Source organism: Cornus florida, unplaced genomic scaffold, assembly GCF_030987335.1.
Source record: "Cornus florida cultivar Cherokee Brave unplaced genomic scaffold, ASM3098733v1 CherokeeBrave_3.0.0_Hap2_Chr04, whole genome shotgun sequence".
Lineage (NCBI taxonomy): Eukaryota > Viridiplantae > Streptophyta > Magnoliopsida > Cornales > Cornaceae > Cornus > Cornus florida.
The window spans coordinates 83464067-83478858 of record NW_026775574.1 but is presented as its reverse complement, the minus strand read 5'-3'; the positions used below and the strand labels follow the sequence as shown (position 1 = coordinate 83478858).

The 14792-nt window shown below is 34.6% G+C and overlaps 2 protein-coding genes across 2 annotated transcripts; both read left to right on the top strand.

Moving 5' to 3' along the window:
* The first annotated feature begins 1179 nt into the window (after window positions 1-1179).
* On the top strand, window positions 1180-2515 carry LOC132303691 (NDR1/HIN1-like protein 6). The gene has a single exon (XM_059801056.1). It carries the CDS (start codon window positions 1454-1456, stop codon window positions 2252-2254), a length of 801 nt encoding a protein of 266 aa, XP_059657039.1. The 5' UTR covers window positions 1180-1453; the 3' UTR covers window positions 2255-2515.
* A 5842-nt stretch (window positions 2516-8357) lies between these two features.
* LOC132303690 (probable leucine-rich repeat receptor-like protein kinase At1g68400) lies at window positions 8358-11332 on the top strand. Its single transcript, XM_059801055.1, has 2 exons — window positions 8358-9668; window positions 10516-11332. The coding sequence occupies exons 1-2, from the start codon at window positions 8396-8398 to the stop codon at window positions 11178-11180; spliced, it is 1938 nt and encodes a 645-aa protein (XP_059657038.1). The 5' UTR covers window positions 8358-8395; the 3' UTR covers window positions 11181-11332.
* The last annotated feature ends 3460 nt before the right edge of the window (window positions 11333-14792 follow it).

Below are 14792 nucleotides of genomic sequence, written 5' to 3'. Positions count from 1 at the left end.
TCTTCGTTGCCGACTTCGAGCTCATTCTCAGTCCTATCATCAACGCATGTGGTTTCAAAAATCTCAAGATCGCCGAACCTGGTCTTGATTGTGTTCAGAAATTGATCTCTCACAGCCTCCTCCATGGCGAATCGGACCCCACCAGTACTTGTCCCGAAGCAAAGTTGCTGGCGTAACTGATCGAATCGGTGTGTTAGTGTAAAGATTTGGGCGACGATTTACACCATCGCCACCTGAATTGCCGCCGATGTGCCGTCGGAGTTACAGCGACGGACGTCACGATGGAGGTCTGAACTGCAGCCGCAAAATGAATAGGCAAGGTAGAACTGAACGGACAAGACACGAAACTTACCGGCAAGTGCGCGAATTGAATCGGCGATAAAAAACAGATCGGTAGCAACGGAGTGCGAGCACAAACTATGACAATGAGGCCGTGTCAATGTCACGATTCCGGTGGAGAGGTTGTTGGTTAAGTTCTATAGATGGGTTATGTTTGGGTGCGATTGGTGCAAGGGTTTTGCAGTTGGGAATCATGACTTTGCCGCTTCGTCTTCCACCTCTCACCTTGCCGCTTAGTCTATCCAACTCACTTAGTCGAAGACTCAGAAGCAATGGAAGCATGAAAGGAGGGAAAGCGTCGCCGATGTTCCTAACCTTTCACTTGTCATGATCTCCATCTTCAAGTTCAATTCAGGTATTGTGGTTGTCTTGGGCCTCTTCCTTGTTTTTGGATTTTGCTTAATTTGTTGTTCAAAGGTGAGGCCATTGTGAAATTGCCCTTGTGATGGCTTTAATCATGCAGAAGATGAGCTGCATGGGGAAGGGTTGAAGAGGACGAAGAAGACGGGGTATTTCTATAATTTCACAAATAATTATGATATGTTTTAATTTAAAATTAAATAACAAGGTCAAATTTGACATTTAACAGTCAGATTAACGGGCCGGACTCGAATATTTGGACAATGTGATTACTTTTTAAAGCGTAAGTAATTTTTGAAAATATGTTTGGAGTTTATGATAAAAAATTGAAAGTTGGAGGGTTATTTGAAATTAGCCCTTCATTAAATAATGGTAAAATCTAAACTATTCCTTCCTCTTCTCACTTCCTTCCAACTCTCTCCGGACAAAGGATAAAGGCAACCAAACAAAAGGAGAACCGACACTCATGTCTATCACTTAAACGTGTAAAGCAATAACCCAAATCTACGTGTGAAAGGGGGTGCACTTCGTGTCTCTTTCAGATTTCATCACACATCTTTCAGGAAAGAGAAACTAGAGAGAGAAAGTCCAGAATATAGAGAGAGAAACAGAGTCCACATTTTTCTGGTGAGAACTAGCTACTCTCTCTCTATATCTAAATTCTTGACAGTTCATACATTAAATTTTCCTTTCCTTTCCTTCTCGTTCTTGTTATCAAACTTCTCAATTTTCTAAAAATCCTACAAAAAAAAAAATGACAGATAGAGTGTATCCTTCATCTAAGCCCAACGGCACCACCACCGCCGCCGCCACCGCCAACGGTGTTGGCGGCCCTATCAACCTACCACCCGCCAAATCCCAACTCTACAACCCCAACCGCCACCCATACCGCCCCCAACCAACCCGCCGCCGCCGGAGTCGACGCAGCTGCCTCTGCCTCTGCTGCTTCTGGTCCACCGCCCTCATCATAATCCTCCTCCTCCTCGCCACCATCGCCGCCTCGGTCGTCTACGTCCTCTACCAACCCCAGCGCCCCAAATTCACCGTCTCCGCCCTCCGAATCGCCCGATTCAACCTCACCTCCGCCGCCGACGACACCTCTCACCTCACCTCCCTCCTCAACCTCACCGTCTCCGCCAAAAACCCCAACAAAAAGCTCGCGTTCCTCTTCGACCCCGTCACCATCACCACCACCACCGCCTCAAACCAGCTCACAATTGCAAATGGGTCGTTCCCAAAATTCACTTTTAACCCCAAGAACACCACATTGATCCGCTCCACACTGTCAACTAGCTCACAAATCTCCGACACCGAGTCGGTGAACTCGCTGAACTCAGATCTGAAGAAGAAGACTGGTGTGCCACTGAAAATTGTTATGGACACGAAAGTGGTGGTGAAGATGGATTCACTGAAGTTGAAGAAAGTGGGAATTAGGGTTTCGTGTAGTGGGATTCATGGTCTGCCTCCAAAAGGTAAATCTCCATCGGTTGCTTCAACATCTGAAGCTAAATGTAAGGTTGATCTTCGGATCAAGATCTGGAAATGGACCTTCTGATTTTCAGTGATATTAAATTGTTATTTTATTTTATTTTATTTTCTCACTTTTTTATGTGGTTTGTAAACTTTAGAAGTATTCGAGAAATTGGGGTTGTAGTAGAATTGAGAAGAAAGGGAGGGTTTGAATTGTATAATTTTTACTTGTTTAGGTGTTTTAGTTGAGATCGAGTCTTTTTACTTGATTGACTCTAATATTACTATTACTGTAATAGAATTATTTCATCAGAAATGCAATTTCATAAATTTTGATATGGAAAAATTTATGAAAACTGAAATGTATTGCGAGCCATAAGTGCAATTTCCTAAATTTATACTAGTTTTTAAAGGATTTAGAAAATAGAAAATAATTTTGATAAAAGATAAAAAAACTTAAAATAAGTCTTTTTTAACTCGAAAGAAACTTTTAACCAACCGAATTTTCATCAATTATATGAAAAAATAAAAATAATTCACAAGCTGGCCCTCTTATTTCTTATATTTATTATATGTGCCTTAATATTGGGAATTTATTCATCCATGCCACTTTTTTCTAGCTTGGTTGAATACCTTTTGCATACAAGGATGAGAGTAGTGGTTTTGAGAATGGAGATTTGATCTGGGATAATTTAAAATTTTTTTTTTTAATGAAATATAGTTATTTGATGTTGCCTTTTGATCATTTACAAAATGACTAAATTTGCTGGATATGCAAACATTTTCATAGAAAAGTTGTGTGGAAGTTTCTACTTGTAGTGCAACTATACAAGTACAAAGAACAATGACACACGTATAAGAAGTGTACCTAGGACATACAGATGACAATAATTTTAACTTGACAATTTTGTCCTTTGTTCAAGTAGTGTCGCCTTTGTTTATAGGTTTTTAGTACAATAACAATGAGTGTTGTGCGATTTTTTATTTTTATTTTTATTATTATTATTTTTTTAACCAAGTGTTCAGGATGACACGAACATCAGGACCCTTCAATAATCTGATTAATCTTTGAGGACTAGGAAGGGCGCCTTCCCACTTAAGTCTGGTAAGTCATTATAGGGACAACGGAAGCTAGCCACAAAGAACTTTCAGCGGGACTCAAACTTCTCTTGAACTTATTTTTCTAAAATCTAGCGAGTAAATTGCTGGATCATATCCTAAAGTTTTAAAATTTAGCGAGTAAATTGCTGGATCATATCCTAAGTGAACGTGTTGAGTGACTTGTGTCTTTCTTACCTATTCAGAAAGGAGGGAAAAAAGTTTGATGAATGCAAAAATTCATAAATGTATGTTTGTGTTTGGCTCCTTTTTACTATTTGCGGTGTTAAGATGAGCATCCTACTTTATAAAATAACAAATTTGCTTCTTAACAAATTTGCTTCTTATGTTGTGTGGAGGAATTTTACTTCAATTGATCAATTTTTTTATTTTTTAATTTTAAATTCAAATTGTTAATTCAATACTTTCAAACATAACATTAATTAACTTTTTTGATTGAGAGAACTTTGGGGTTCAACTTCACAAAATTTAGCTGAACTTACCCTTTACAGTCCAAGAAAATTAATTTTGTCACCTGGATTAGCTGAACTTACCCTTTACAGTCCAAGTTATCCCAACAGAATTACTCTAATCCCATGGAGTTTCCACTTTTTAATCTAAACGGACCAAAAAGGCCCTCACCTGATTCATGTATCATGTGGGTCCACCCCATTTAAGGGTTGTTCCTATGCGTGCCTGCCACTTTCACTTGGTGTTCTCATGTCGTCACCGACGCATTTCTCTTCTTTAATGCAGATTGTGTTTGGTTTATGAGAAAAAAAAAAAAAAATTAGGTGTCAGGACCTGAAAAAATTTGATAGTTATAAATATTTTTTAGGCTAATTTCATAAAATTTTCAATATTTTCAAATTTTGATCATAAAACTTTTAATTTATTTTAAAAAATTTCCTACAGTATTGGATAGGTTAACTGAATTGTAAAATGACAAGTTTAACTTTATTATTTAATATTAAATTTAAAATTTAAAATTATTATTTTAAAATTACAAATATACTCCTTTAGGATTGTCCATCATCATCAAACCAACGAGCTCCAAGCTCGTGATCAGCTTGGAACTCTGGTGACGACGAACCCACTTTGGTGACCATGTTGCTTGCAACACCGAAACCGGCGAGCAACGCACCATTTTCGACGGAGCTCCTCCAAGCTAGAATGAACCAAGTTCTTTGAAGCCCAATTAAATCTGTCTTCCTCGTCTGCAATGGAATCGAATCGAAGAATCCACAAGCATGCAATTGTATTGCTTGTTGACTGATTTATGACCAAATCGATTTGCCGATTGATGAACATGTGGCAGCAACTCGTTGGTTACAAGAACGCCGGCAGCTCTACCCTTCTTCTTCTGCACCTAGTAGCTCTCCACCGGTGTCACGGAAAATGGGCGGGCCCACAAGGGCGTGCGGTATTCCGCAAGCCCAACCCCAATCGCTGTAATTTTTTTTGTCTAATTTGCACCAAAACGACATCGTTTTTGGAGGGTTTTTTTTGGCACTGTTTGGCTGCAAGTTTTTTTTTGGAACAGAACCCCAAAAACTGGGTTATTTTGTGCTCTTTTTTTTATAAATAAAATTCATTAAATAAAAAATATATTGTTTAGGCACTGTTTGTCCAAAAAAATTGATTTGGGCCAAAAATAAATTAAAAAACCTTTTATTTTTTTGCTTTTTTTCCTTGAAATTAATTTTTTAACTTTTTTTTGCTTTAAAAAACTTTTTATTTATTTATTTATTTAGTTTAAAATTATAATATTAATCCTAACTTTTTAAATAATTTGTAAATATATTGTTTGATTGAAAAATATTACCATTGAGAAATAATTTCATTATTTTTAATATCTAAAATTATTACATAAAATATTAAAAAATCATTATATAATAAAAATTATAGTATACAAAAAAAAGTTAAGAATATAGCGGTTAGAAATATAGCCGTTATGAATAACTTAAATTTTTTTTTTTTTTTTTTTTTTGAGAGCAAAAATTCGGAGAGTCTGATGAAGTGTTTATTTTCAGAGAACGAAAATTATTGACGTGACTCTTGAAATTGCTGACATGACTCTTAAAAATGTTGAAGTGCCATTTTTTGAGACTCAAAATTCGAAGAAGTTGGTACGAATGTTCTAATAGATTGTTAATATTAGTACTGTATATTAGGAATAAGGTAGAAACACACACAAACGCGTGTAGTTTCCTTTTTTTTCATAAGAAATTTGTGTCATAGATCAGAAGCAAACGCGTGTACCCTTCTGTCTTTTTAGCTATGGAGATTCAGAAGAATTTACGGAAAGGAAATATGGAGATTGAGAACAAATGTGAAACTCTGAAACTGAGAAGCCATGACTTTGTGGCACTAGAAGCCTAATTTCGGCAATCCAGTGATTTCTTGGTAAGTGTATAATTAAGGAGCATTTAGACACAACAAAATATATAATATATAGTTAAATACTATAAAAATTACTAGTATAGAGATCAATTAATAAAAAACTGAGCCTTGGATTAGATTTTTTTTTTTTTTTTTTTTTTTTTTCACATTTAGAGTAGGGCAATAGGGATCAGGTCACTTAACAATGTATGTTGTAAGTTCCAACTTCCATAAAATATATTACTACCAATCCACTGCCTAAAACAATTTAAAACACATAAGAGTGACAACCATGACTGAATACTGTATATAGTTGCAGACCCCATTAACACGCAAAGATACTAATGTCTGGTCTGAAGATGAAGAAAAAATGCCATTCATGATGACTAACTCGGAAATTAATAGTGCTTATATTTCTATTCATGCTCGGTGTTTAAAGGTGGCCTAAATTGTAAATTAAAGTCTTGTGTGAGAATGTGATTGCATTCCGCTCCCGAACGCGTTATCCTTCACATGAATTCGGTAATTTCTTTTACTTAGAAGGGTGCTATTTCATCTTTACTTCTCTATTCTCTTCCAACGGCTAGTTGGCAATGAATACTACTAACACACTCTTGTGTAAACATTTCTATTCTTTACATGAATTACATGGAAAACTTTATATTTTAGGCTTACGTGGAAAAAAGGTTTGGAAATTTTAAAATTAGCTCAAGGATTCTTTGTTGATTCAATTGGATTTTCAAATTACAATTCTCTTCAATTTTTGGATCATATATATATATATATTTACAAAGCAAGAAGAGTTAAATGTAGAGAGTCCAAACTTGATACTCCCAAATTTACCTGAATTTTCGGATCATCATAAATGTAAGATCTTCAATTCCAACTAAGACTCGTGAATTATAGGCAAATAGTAATTAGAATTTGATGTTTGCACTCTATTTTTATAGATTTATAAATAATTTCTCAAAATTGCAATTTTACTACATTTGTTGGGTGTGAGATTTACTTTTGAAGATAATTTGTCAATTTCATTATGACAATTTTTATAGATTTATAAATTATTTCTCAAAATTGCAATTTTACTATATTTGTTGGGTGTGAGATTTACTTTTGAAGATAATTTGTCAATTTTACTATGTTTGAGACAATTTTTTTTCCTAATTAGTACTCACACACACATGCATATACCGAGATTTGAACCCTTTACCTTTAAAGAGAGGTAGGAATCTAATACCGTTAGGCCAGTGACCCATTGATACTATATTTGAGACAATTAGTATATACATTATGTGGTGCCTCAAAGATAAAAAAAGGTACACATTAGGAATTTGGATTATTAAATCCTCTCCAATCAAATTTATCTCCGTATATCTCAATTCTATAATTTCAATTCAGTCACGTGATCATTTGGTCAAAGTACTAAGTAGGCTTTGACAGGATGATGACGTAGCATAATTTACACTACCGGATTGAAACATGAATGAGAGAGTTTTGAAGGAAAATGATTCTTGTCTTACTGTACAATTATTTGATTACTATCTTAATTCGTTTTGAAGGAAAATGATTCTTGTCTTACTGTACAGTTATTTGATTACTATCTTAATTCAATGGCTAAAAACATAAGAATGTACCATAATTGTGGTTATATATGAAAATTGTTGTCATAATTTTCTTAAAGTTATTAGTTTTGATTCTAATCATTCAGCTTTCACATAATATTCTCTAGTTTTAACGGCTAAAAACAAAACATGTTACTTTTAAGGATATCATTATCACAAATTTATAACATAATCAATTAATCCCAATTGGTGCGCCCCACCCCCAAATAAAGCACACACCACCATTAGCATCCAAGCGTGGAGAAAAAATTGGGTATTTCAGGTGCGGATTAACAAATTCTTCTCCATTCAGTTTTCATGTGCTATTTATGTGGTGGTGAATTTCATTATTATTAATCAATGGTGAATTTTGCCATTGTAATAGTGAAATATTGAAATTTCACTTATAAATAAATAATATCAAAAATTAAATTAATGAGCAGAGTAATAAAATTCACAATTGATAATGGTGAAATTCATCCATTACATAAAATTTCCTCATCAAAGTAAATAGTGAAAATTTATTGTTGTCTTTTCCTGTAGTATTTTTTAATATTTTTGTTTTATATTTTAATGCAAGAACAAATGTATTAAATCTTAAAATAACAATGTTGGAATTATTTTTACACAATTAAACATATTTTAACCATTTATTTCATATTTTAACACAAAACATACCATAAATCCAAAACAAATATAAAGAAAATAAATTTAAATGCATTAAAAAATCAATATTGATCAGAGCAGAGAATCTAACACTTATCAAAACATGAAGTACCCAATTTCCAAGCGTCATTCATGCAACGGTCGTATAAACTGCTATAGCTACTTATTGACCACGCTCCAAAGGCGCGTGAAGACCATAAATTCTTGGTCTAGGAATCCTATCAGACTCAAGAATCACCTGCAACGGCAACTACAATAAGTCTTACATCACAGCCACGTCCGACCCTCACCAAGTCAGAAATGTCAAACCATCAACAAGATCAACGGTCAGAATTACTTTCATCCGTTAGAACAAGATAACAATCCTACTCCGAGTCCACGGTCGATTTCACAACATATATTGTCTATTTGTCTGTATATATATATGAACTGAACTCGTTTCTCTCCACTTTCCTTTCCACAAACCAGAGGAAAAGAAAATGTTGGTGATGCTGAAGCAGTTTTCCATCTCCGTTCTCCTCATTTTCTCTCTCCTCTCTCTTTCTCTCTCTAACCCTGAAAATCCAGATTTCACCACTTTGTTAGCCTTCAAGCTCTCTTCGGACACTTCAGACTCTCTCTCGTCCTGGTCTAACTCGTCCGACCACTGTTCCTGGCTCGGCGTCAAATGCAACCCATCGACTCACCGAGTCGCCAAACTCGTCCTCAACCAGCTCAACCTCACCGGGTCAATCCAACTCTTAACTCGCCTCACCCACCTCCGCCACCTCAGCCTCCACCACAACCACCTCTCCTCAACCCCCGCGAACCTCGCCACGTGGCGCAACCTCAAACACCTTTACCTCGCTCACAACCGCTTCGCCGGAAATTTCCCCGCCGGAATATCCAATCTTACTCGCCTCCGTCGGCTTGACCTCTCTTACAATTATTTCTCCGGCGTGATTCCGATGAACGAGTTGACTCAGCTGCCGCACTTGCTCACTCTCCGACTCGAGTCCAACTCGTTCACCGGAGGACTCAGTCATCTCGACTCGAACGAGTCGTCATCAGACTCGATTTCGGACTTCAACGTCTCCGGCAATCACCTCGCCGGGAAAATCCCAAATTGGCTGTCAAAGTTCCCGGCTGCTTCATTTTCCGAGAACCAGAACCTCTGCGGCAAGCCATTGCCGTCGCATTGCTCTATTAAGCCACTCGCTAGCAATCGGAACGGGACGGCCGGGAGTGAATCCGTACAAATTAGGGACTCCGGTGATCACAAGAGGAATTTAAATCCCGGGGTGGTACTGACCATTATCACTGTTGATGTAGCTGCAATTGTAGCAACGGTCGGGATAGTCACGTACTGTTGTTACAAAAGGAGGTACAGAAATAGATATAGAGAGAGAAAGAGAGAAGCGAAGAGCTTTGTAGTGCCAAGTGGTGTAGAGAGAGAGAATGAGGAGATGGTTTTCTTCGAGGGTTGCAAGGGTTTTACTAAGGTGGACGAGCTGTTGAAGGCATCGGCTGAGATGTTGGGTAAAGGGAGTGTGGGGACCACTTATAAGGTTGTGATGGACGGTGGTGATGTGGTGGTGGTGAAGAGGGTGAGGGAGAGGAGGAAGAGGAAGGAGGTTGATGGGTTGTTGAGAGAAATTGGTGGGCTGAGACACCCTAATGTTGTGGGCCTTAGGGCTTGTCATTCTTCCAAGGATGAGTTGCTTTTGGTCTATGATTTTCTGCCCAATGGAAGCCTCCATTCTCTCTTGCACGGTTTGTTCTTCCTTCAATTTTCACTAATTAAAGTTTTGATTCATATATAACTTCCATTTATTTTTCAATCACTTGTTTGACATATGTATTTATAAAAATAACTTTGTTCTTAGTTTAGGCGGAAAATGGTTTTCATATGATCTTTGATTTGGGTGATTCTCTTTGCTCAAGAAGAGAATAATTTTGAAAATTGACATTATCTAGTGGTTTAGTTGGAAGATTGCTCAGCTTCCCGAATACTTTTGTTGGCATTCAAATCTCCCTCCCCCTAGTTTGCCCAAAAAAAATGGAAATTAAAAGTTTAATTTTCAAAAATATTGTTTGCTTGCAATTTTATGAAAAAATCAGTTAAAAATGGTTGATTTTAGAGAAATGTCTATAATTAATTGAAAAAATATCCCAGAACTTAAGTCTCATTTTAAAAAAAAGTCTCATTTTAAAAAAATTGTTTTTTAGGTCTATTTGTCAAAATAAAATAAGTAAGGTCATTGATGGCATGAAGTTTTAGACTTCACTCGAGGCCATCAGTCAAATTATTAGGTCTAAATATCATTTTTCAAACTAAATCAAGTAGGTTATAAGTTGTTTTATATCTCGGTTCTCCCAAGTCTAGAGGACTAGACTAGTCCTTCTCCGAAATAATGAAAAATTATTAGATGGTCTGGGACTACATGACCCCCCACCACTCAAGAGCTGTCAATCGCAACTAACTTTGTCACTTCTAAGTTTTTGATTGGTTCAAAACTATCTAATAATTTCTGATATCTCTTATTAAAATGTGACTTGAAAGTTTTTTTTATTTTTTTTATGCAAATTTCATAAATTTTTCTCTAAACAAACCAAGCAGGTAATCGAGGACCAGGAAGGACACCATTAGATTGGACAACAAGGTTAAATTTTGCTTCAGGTTCAGCTCAAGCCCTTGCCTTCCTGCACTCTCACAACAAATCCAAGCTATTCCATGGACATCTCACTTCCTCAAACATCATAGTCGATCACTTGGGCAATGCATGTATATCAGACATTGGACTCCACCAACTCTTGCCACTACCGTCTTCATCAAACAACGCCTACAAAGCCCCCGAACTAATCCTCAACAACAACATCAACTGCAACCACCCCCGGAAATTCCTGCAGGGATGCGACGTTTATAGCTTTGGAGTAGTTCTGGTGGAGATTTTGACCGGGAAAATTCCGACGAGCGAAGGAGAAACGAGTTTGGTGAGGTGGGTGCAACGTGCGGTGGGCGAAGAGTGGACGTGGGAAGTGTTTGATTTTGAGCTGTTGAGGTACAAGGAGATGGAAGAAGAGATGGTGGCACTCCTGCAAGTGGCCTTGCTGTGCTTGGCCCATTCGCCGAGAGACCGGCCGAAGATGAGTGTGGTCCATAGGATGATTGAAGATATCAGGACAAAGGGTGGCAAGGAAGGAAGGTCTCAGAATCCTTTGAATTATCTGTCGTCTGATTCTTCTTCTCTATCAGAAAGTATTCACAACTTCATTAGCAGCTAGTGGTTATTCGAATACATTTGTGTTTTTCAGCTACTAGTTTTATAAATTTTTGTTCTTTGTTTTTAATTTGACTGCAGTCACATTCTTTAATTTGATGGTTGAACTGATTTTAATTTGATTTTATTATGAGACATTTCTTCAATGTTTGGGTCCGTTTGGCATAGCTATTTTGATGAAAAATGTTCTTTCATTACTAGGGCTACCATAAAGTTGATGAAAGTAAAAAAGCAGTGTTTAGTAATGCATTTTTATTAAGAAATTTCACAATTAAATCACCTTTTAATTTGTTTAATAACATTATTATATAAAGCACTTATATTACTTAATTTTAAAATAATGACTTTTAATAGAGTGTTCTTATATTTGGTAATAGTTAGAATTACATAAGAGATGATAAAATTGTATTTATAAGAATTTAAAGGAGATAAAATTGTCTAATGTAAAACACTTACTTAAAATATAGTAAAACCTGTACAATCCAGTTCTAGAAAAAAATTCGCTTCCTTCAAAAGCTTTAGTGGCCTAAAATTTCTACAATTCAAAAATGCTTTGTTTTGACCAAACACATTTAACAGTAAAATTTTAAAATACAAGCCCTTTCACACCAGAGTAACTTAATTTGTTTTTAATTCAACCTCTAATTATATGAGTAATGCTACAAAACAATCTAGGTCTTTCATTACCTTGGTGACTCCAATAAAATAAAGTCTCACATGACCTTTGTTGGCTTTTAAAAATAACAAAATTTTTTGCTTGTATTTATCTCAATTACGAATTTTTACATCAAATTGGTTCTGTAATTGATAAAACAAAAGAAAAAAAAAATAGTCACTTATATCATTTTTCTAATTATATATTAAGGGTGTAGAATTGAAATGGAAGGACAAGAAAAGAATAGTAATGGAGGGAAATAAAAAAATGTGTTTGGTAGGAAATATTGAAACGAAAAGAAAAGAAATGATTTGGAGGAATAAAATAAAGCATGAATAGTAGCATTTGTTATCCTTAAAAAGTAAGATGAAAGAAAAAGAAAGAATAGTATTTTTAATAAAACTTTGTTAATTTTAAATTTGTTCTTATTTTAATAAAAGACAAACTCTATAAAATATGGCATGATTGTAAATTCATTAAAATAATTTTTTTTTTCAAGTATAATTATTATCATTTATTTAACTTGTCTTTATTAATCAACTAAACACCACAACAATTAGCACTGACCTTTACTTTCATTTCATTTCTTTTCATTCCTCACTAATATTACTCTCTCCGCCCCAAAATAATTGGACGCCATAGGAATTGTGACTCAATTGAGCACCTAACTATTTTGGAGCGGAGAGCATAATTTTTATTTTTTTCTTTTACATTATACCAAACGTATCCTAACACATTAATTATAAAGTTATTATGTTTGGAACAAAATTGAACAGTGCACATGTGGGCCCACTTAGCTGGCTTCAATTCCCAACCTTTTCTACCTTGGTTAAATTCAATGGAAAGGCCACCCAGGTACCAACTAAAAGCCACTAGGAGTTGGTGGTAGATTTAAGTTTGTGACATCAATTGAATCAATGGACAATTATTTGGTGTGCACATACTGGTTGAATTTTTGGATTGATGCATAAAATTAGTAGTTGGTTTCTTTCAGGAAACTTTCAATTTTGGTTGACAGTAAATCTTGATGACTTCATGAAATTTTGAGACAGGTTGTTGTATCAAACAATGTTGGAGACAGATGTAAACTCGCTGTCACCATCCTGAGTACAGCTCTAGCATTCCAACAACCTAATTTGTCACGGATTTAACAACCATTTTTACCATTATTTTGTTATTAGACCACTATTAGGTATGACTTTAGGGCAATACTCGCATGTCTCTCAAGCCTATTCTTTCTAATTTATTTTATTGTTTTCATTTTCTTAATTTATATAATTGAATCATTATTATATTGTTCAATTATTTGTGTTATTGAAATATTCATTATTATATCCATGTTGTTTAATTTGATGCATTATTCATGATTAATAAAAATTTTGTTCATTCATGTTGATGTGTTATTATTTAATGAATTGTTCATTCTTTATTCTTTATGAACATAAATTTGATGTGTTATATTATTAGTCTTGTAATTTACGTGTAAATTCTCCAACACATTTTTCATGAACTTACTTTGTCTTTAACTTGATTTTTTTAAACCGAGCTCAATCCAAGTTTAAAAGCTTGAATGTCTCAAGTACGTTTTGTTTTGTTTTAATTTTTTTTTTTTTTGTTTTGAATATATATTTTTTTTATTTCTCATTTCCCCTCAAAAATTACATCCGCCTAAATTGTGTCCTTTACCTTGAAAATTGTTGGGCCGGCCTGCTTGGTTCGGTTTTGTGAAAATGATTTTATCTTTTTGAGAACTAAAAAAAAAAAAAAAAAAAATTATTTAAAAATTTGCTTAGTTGATTGTTTTGAAAATTATATTTTAAAAATTCAGTTAAAAAATTTATTTTTTAAAAAACTACCTTTTATAATTTTCTAAAAGTAATTTCTATTTATTGAATTTTAAAATTATATTTTGAGACACAAACCAAACAGGCATGCTATCTATACTTATTTTTGCGGATGGACTCAAATTATATTCTCTTTGTTTCAAAATAGTCGAGTACTTTTATAATTGTGACTCACAATTTTTAAAACTCTCAAACGTTCAGCTATTTTGCGACGGAGAGAAAATATTTCATCAGTAAACCATTGGGCTGTAGAGGTGACTTAGGTTAAATGTGCTACGTTGTTCCAGTCATGTGCTCATCCTTGGTGGCATTTTCATTGAAAGAATGGGAACCGTTAAAGCCAAAAGACGCTTATTAATATTATTGTACTTTTTTTCCCCTCTTATTATTATTATTATTGTCCTTACCTTCTCTCAAGTTTGTCACAACCACAAAGAGATGGAGAAAATAAGATCGGCCTCATGCGTCATGAACCATAACCGATCTCACCCAACGATTCTAAAAAAATTATACGTAGTACCAAATAAACGAAACCACATAAATGCTTGATTTTTATTCTGTTGGCTTTTATAATTTTGGACTTTCTTATATGTTAGTTGAAAATAAATAAATATCTATATCTATATCTATCTATATATATATATATATATATATATAATGATAATACTATATATTATAGTGTATGATAAATTGGATAATACTTATATCCTTATTAGAGAGGATTTATAAACGTGGACCAATAATAAATGAACATATCATCTTTAATTATCAAATTAAAGTGATTTAATTATCATATATGATTTGATAATTAAACATGATATGTTTATTTATTATTAGTTCATATCAATAATTAGTATATTGTAAATCTTCACTAATGAGAACAATATTGTCTTATAAATTATTCTCTCATTAATTTACTAATTCGAGTCTCACTAAAGATGAGGTATGGGTTTCATGCATATAATATGTGCACTATTGAATACATCCCAAATTTAAAAATCATATACTGTTGTTAACAAAACCCAGACTTCATTGATACTTCCAAAGTCCCAACATTGTGGGCGCGCTATCCAGTTTGGAAAGACCTATACGAATAAGCCACTGGTCCATGCTAGGC

What these genes read in the sequence shown, in the direction of transcription:
- LOC132303691 (XM_059801056.1), top strand. Translation starts at nt 1,454, where the DNA reads ATGACAGATAGAGTGTATCCTTCATCTAAGCCCAACGGCACCACCACC.
- LOC132303690 (XM_059801055.1), top strand. Translation starts at nt 8,396, where the DNA reads ATGTTGGTGATGCTGAAGCAGTTTTCCATCTCCGTTCTCCTCATTTTC. An exon ending in CCTCCATTCTCTCTTGCACG is followed by an intron (nt 9,669 to 10,515) that starts GTTTGTTCTTCC and finishes CAAACCAAGCAG; the next exon opens with GTAATCGAGGACCAGGAAGG.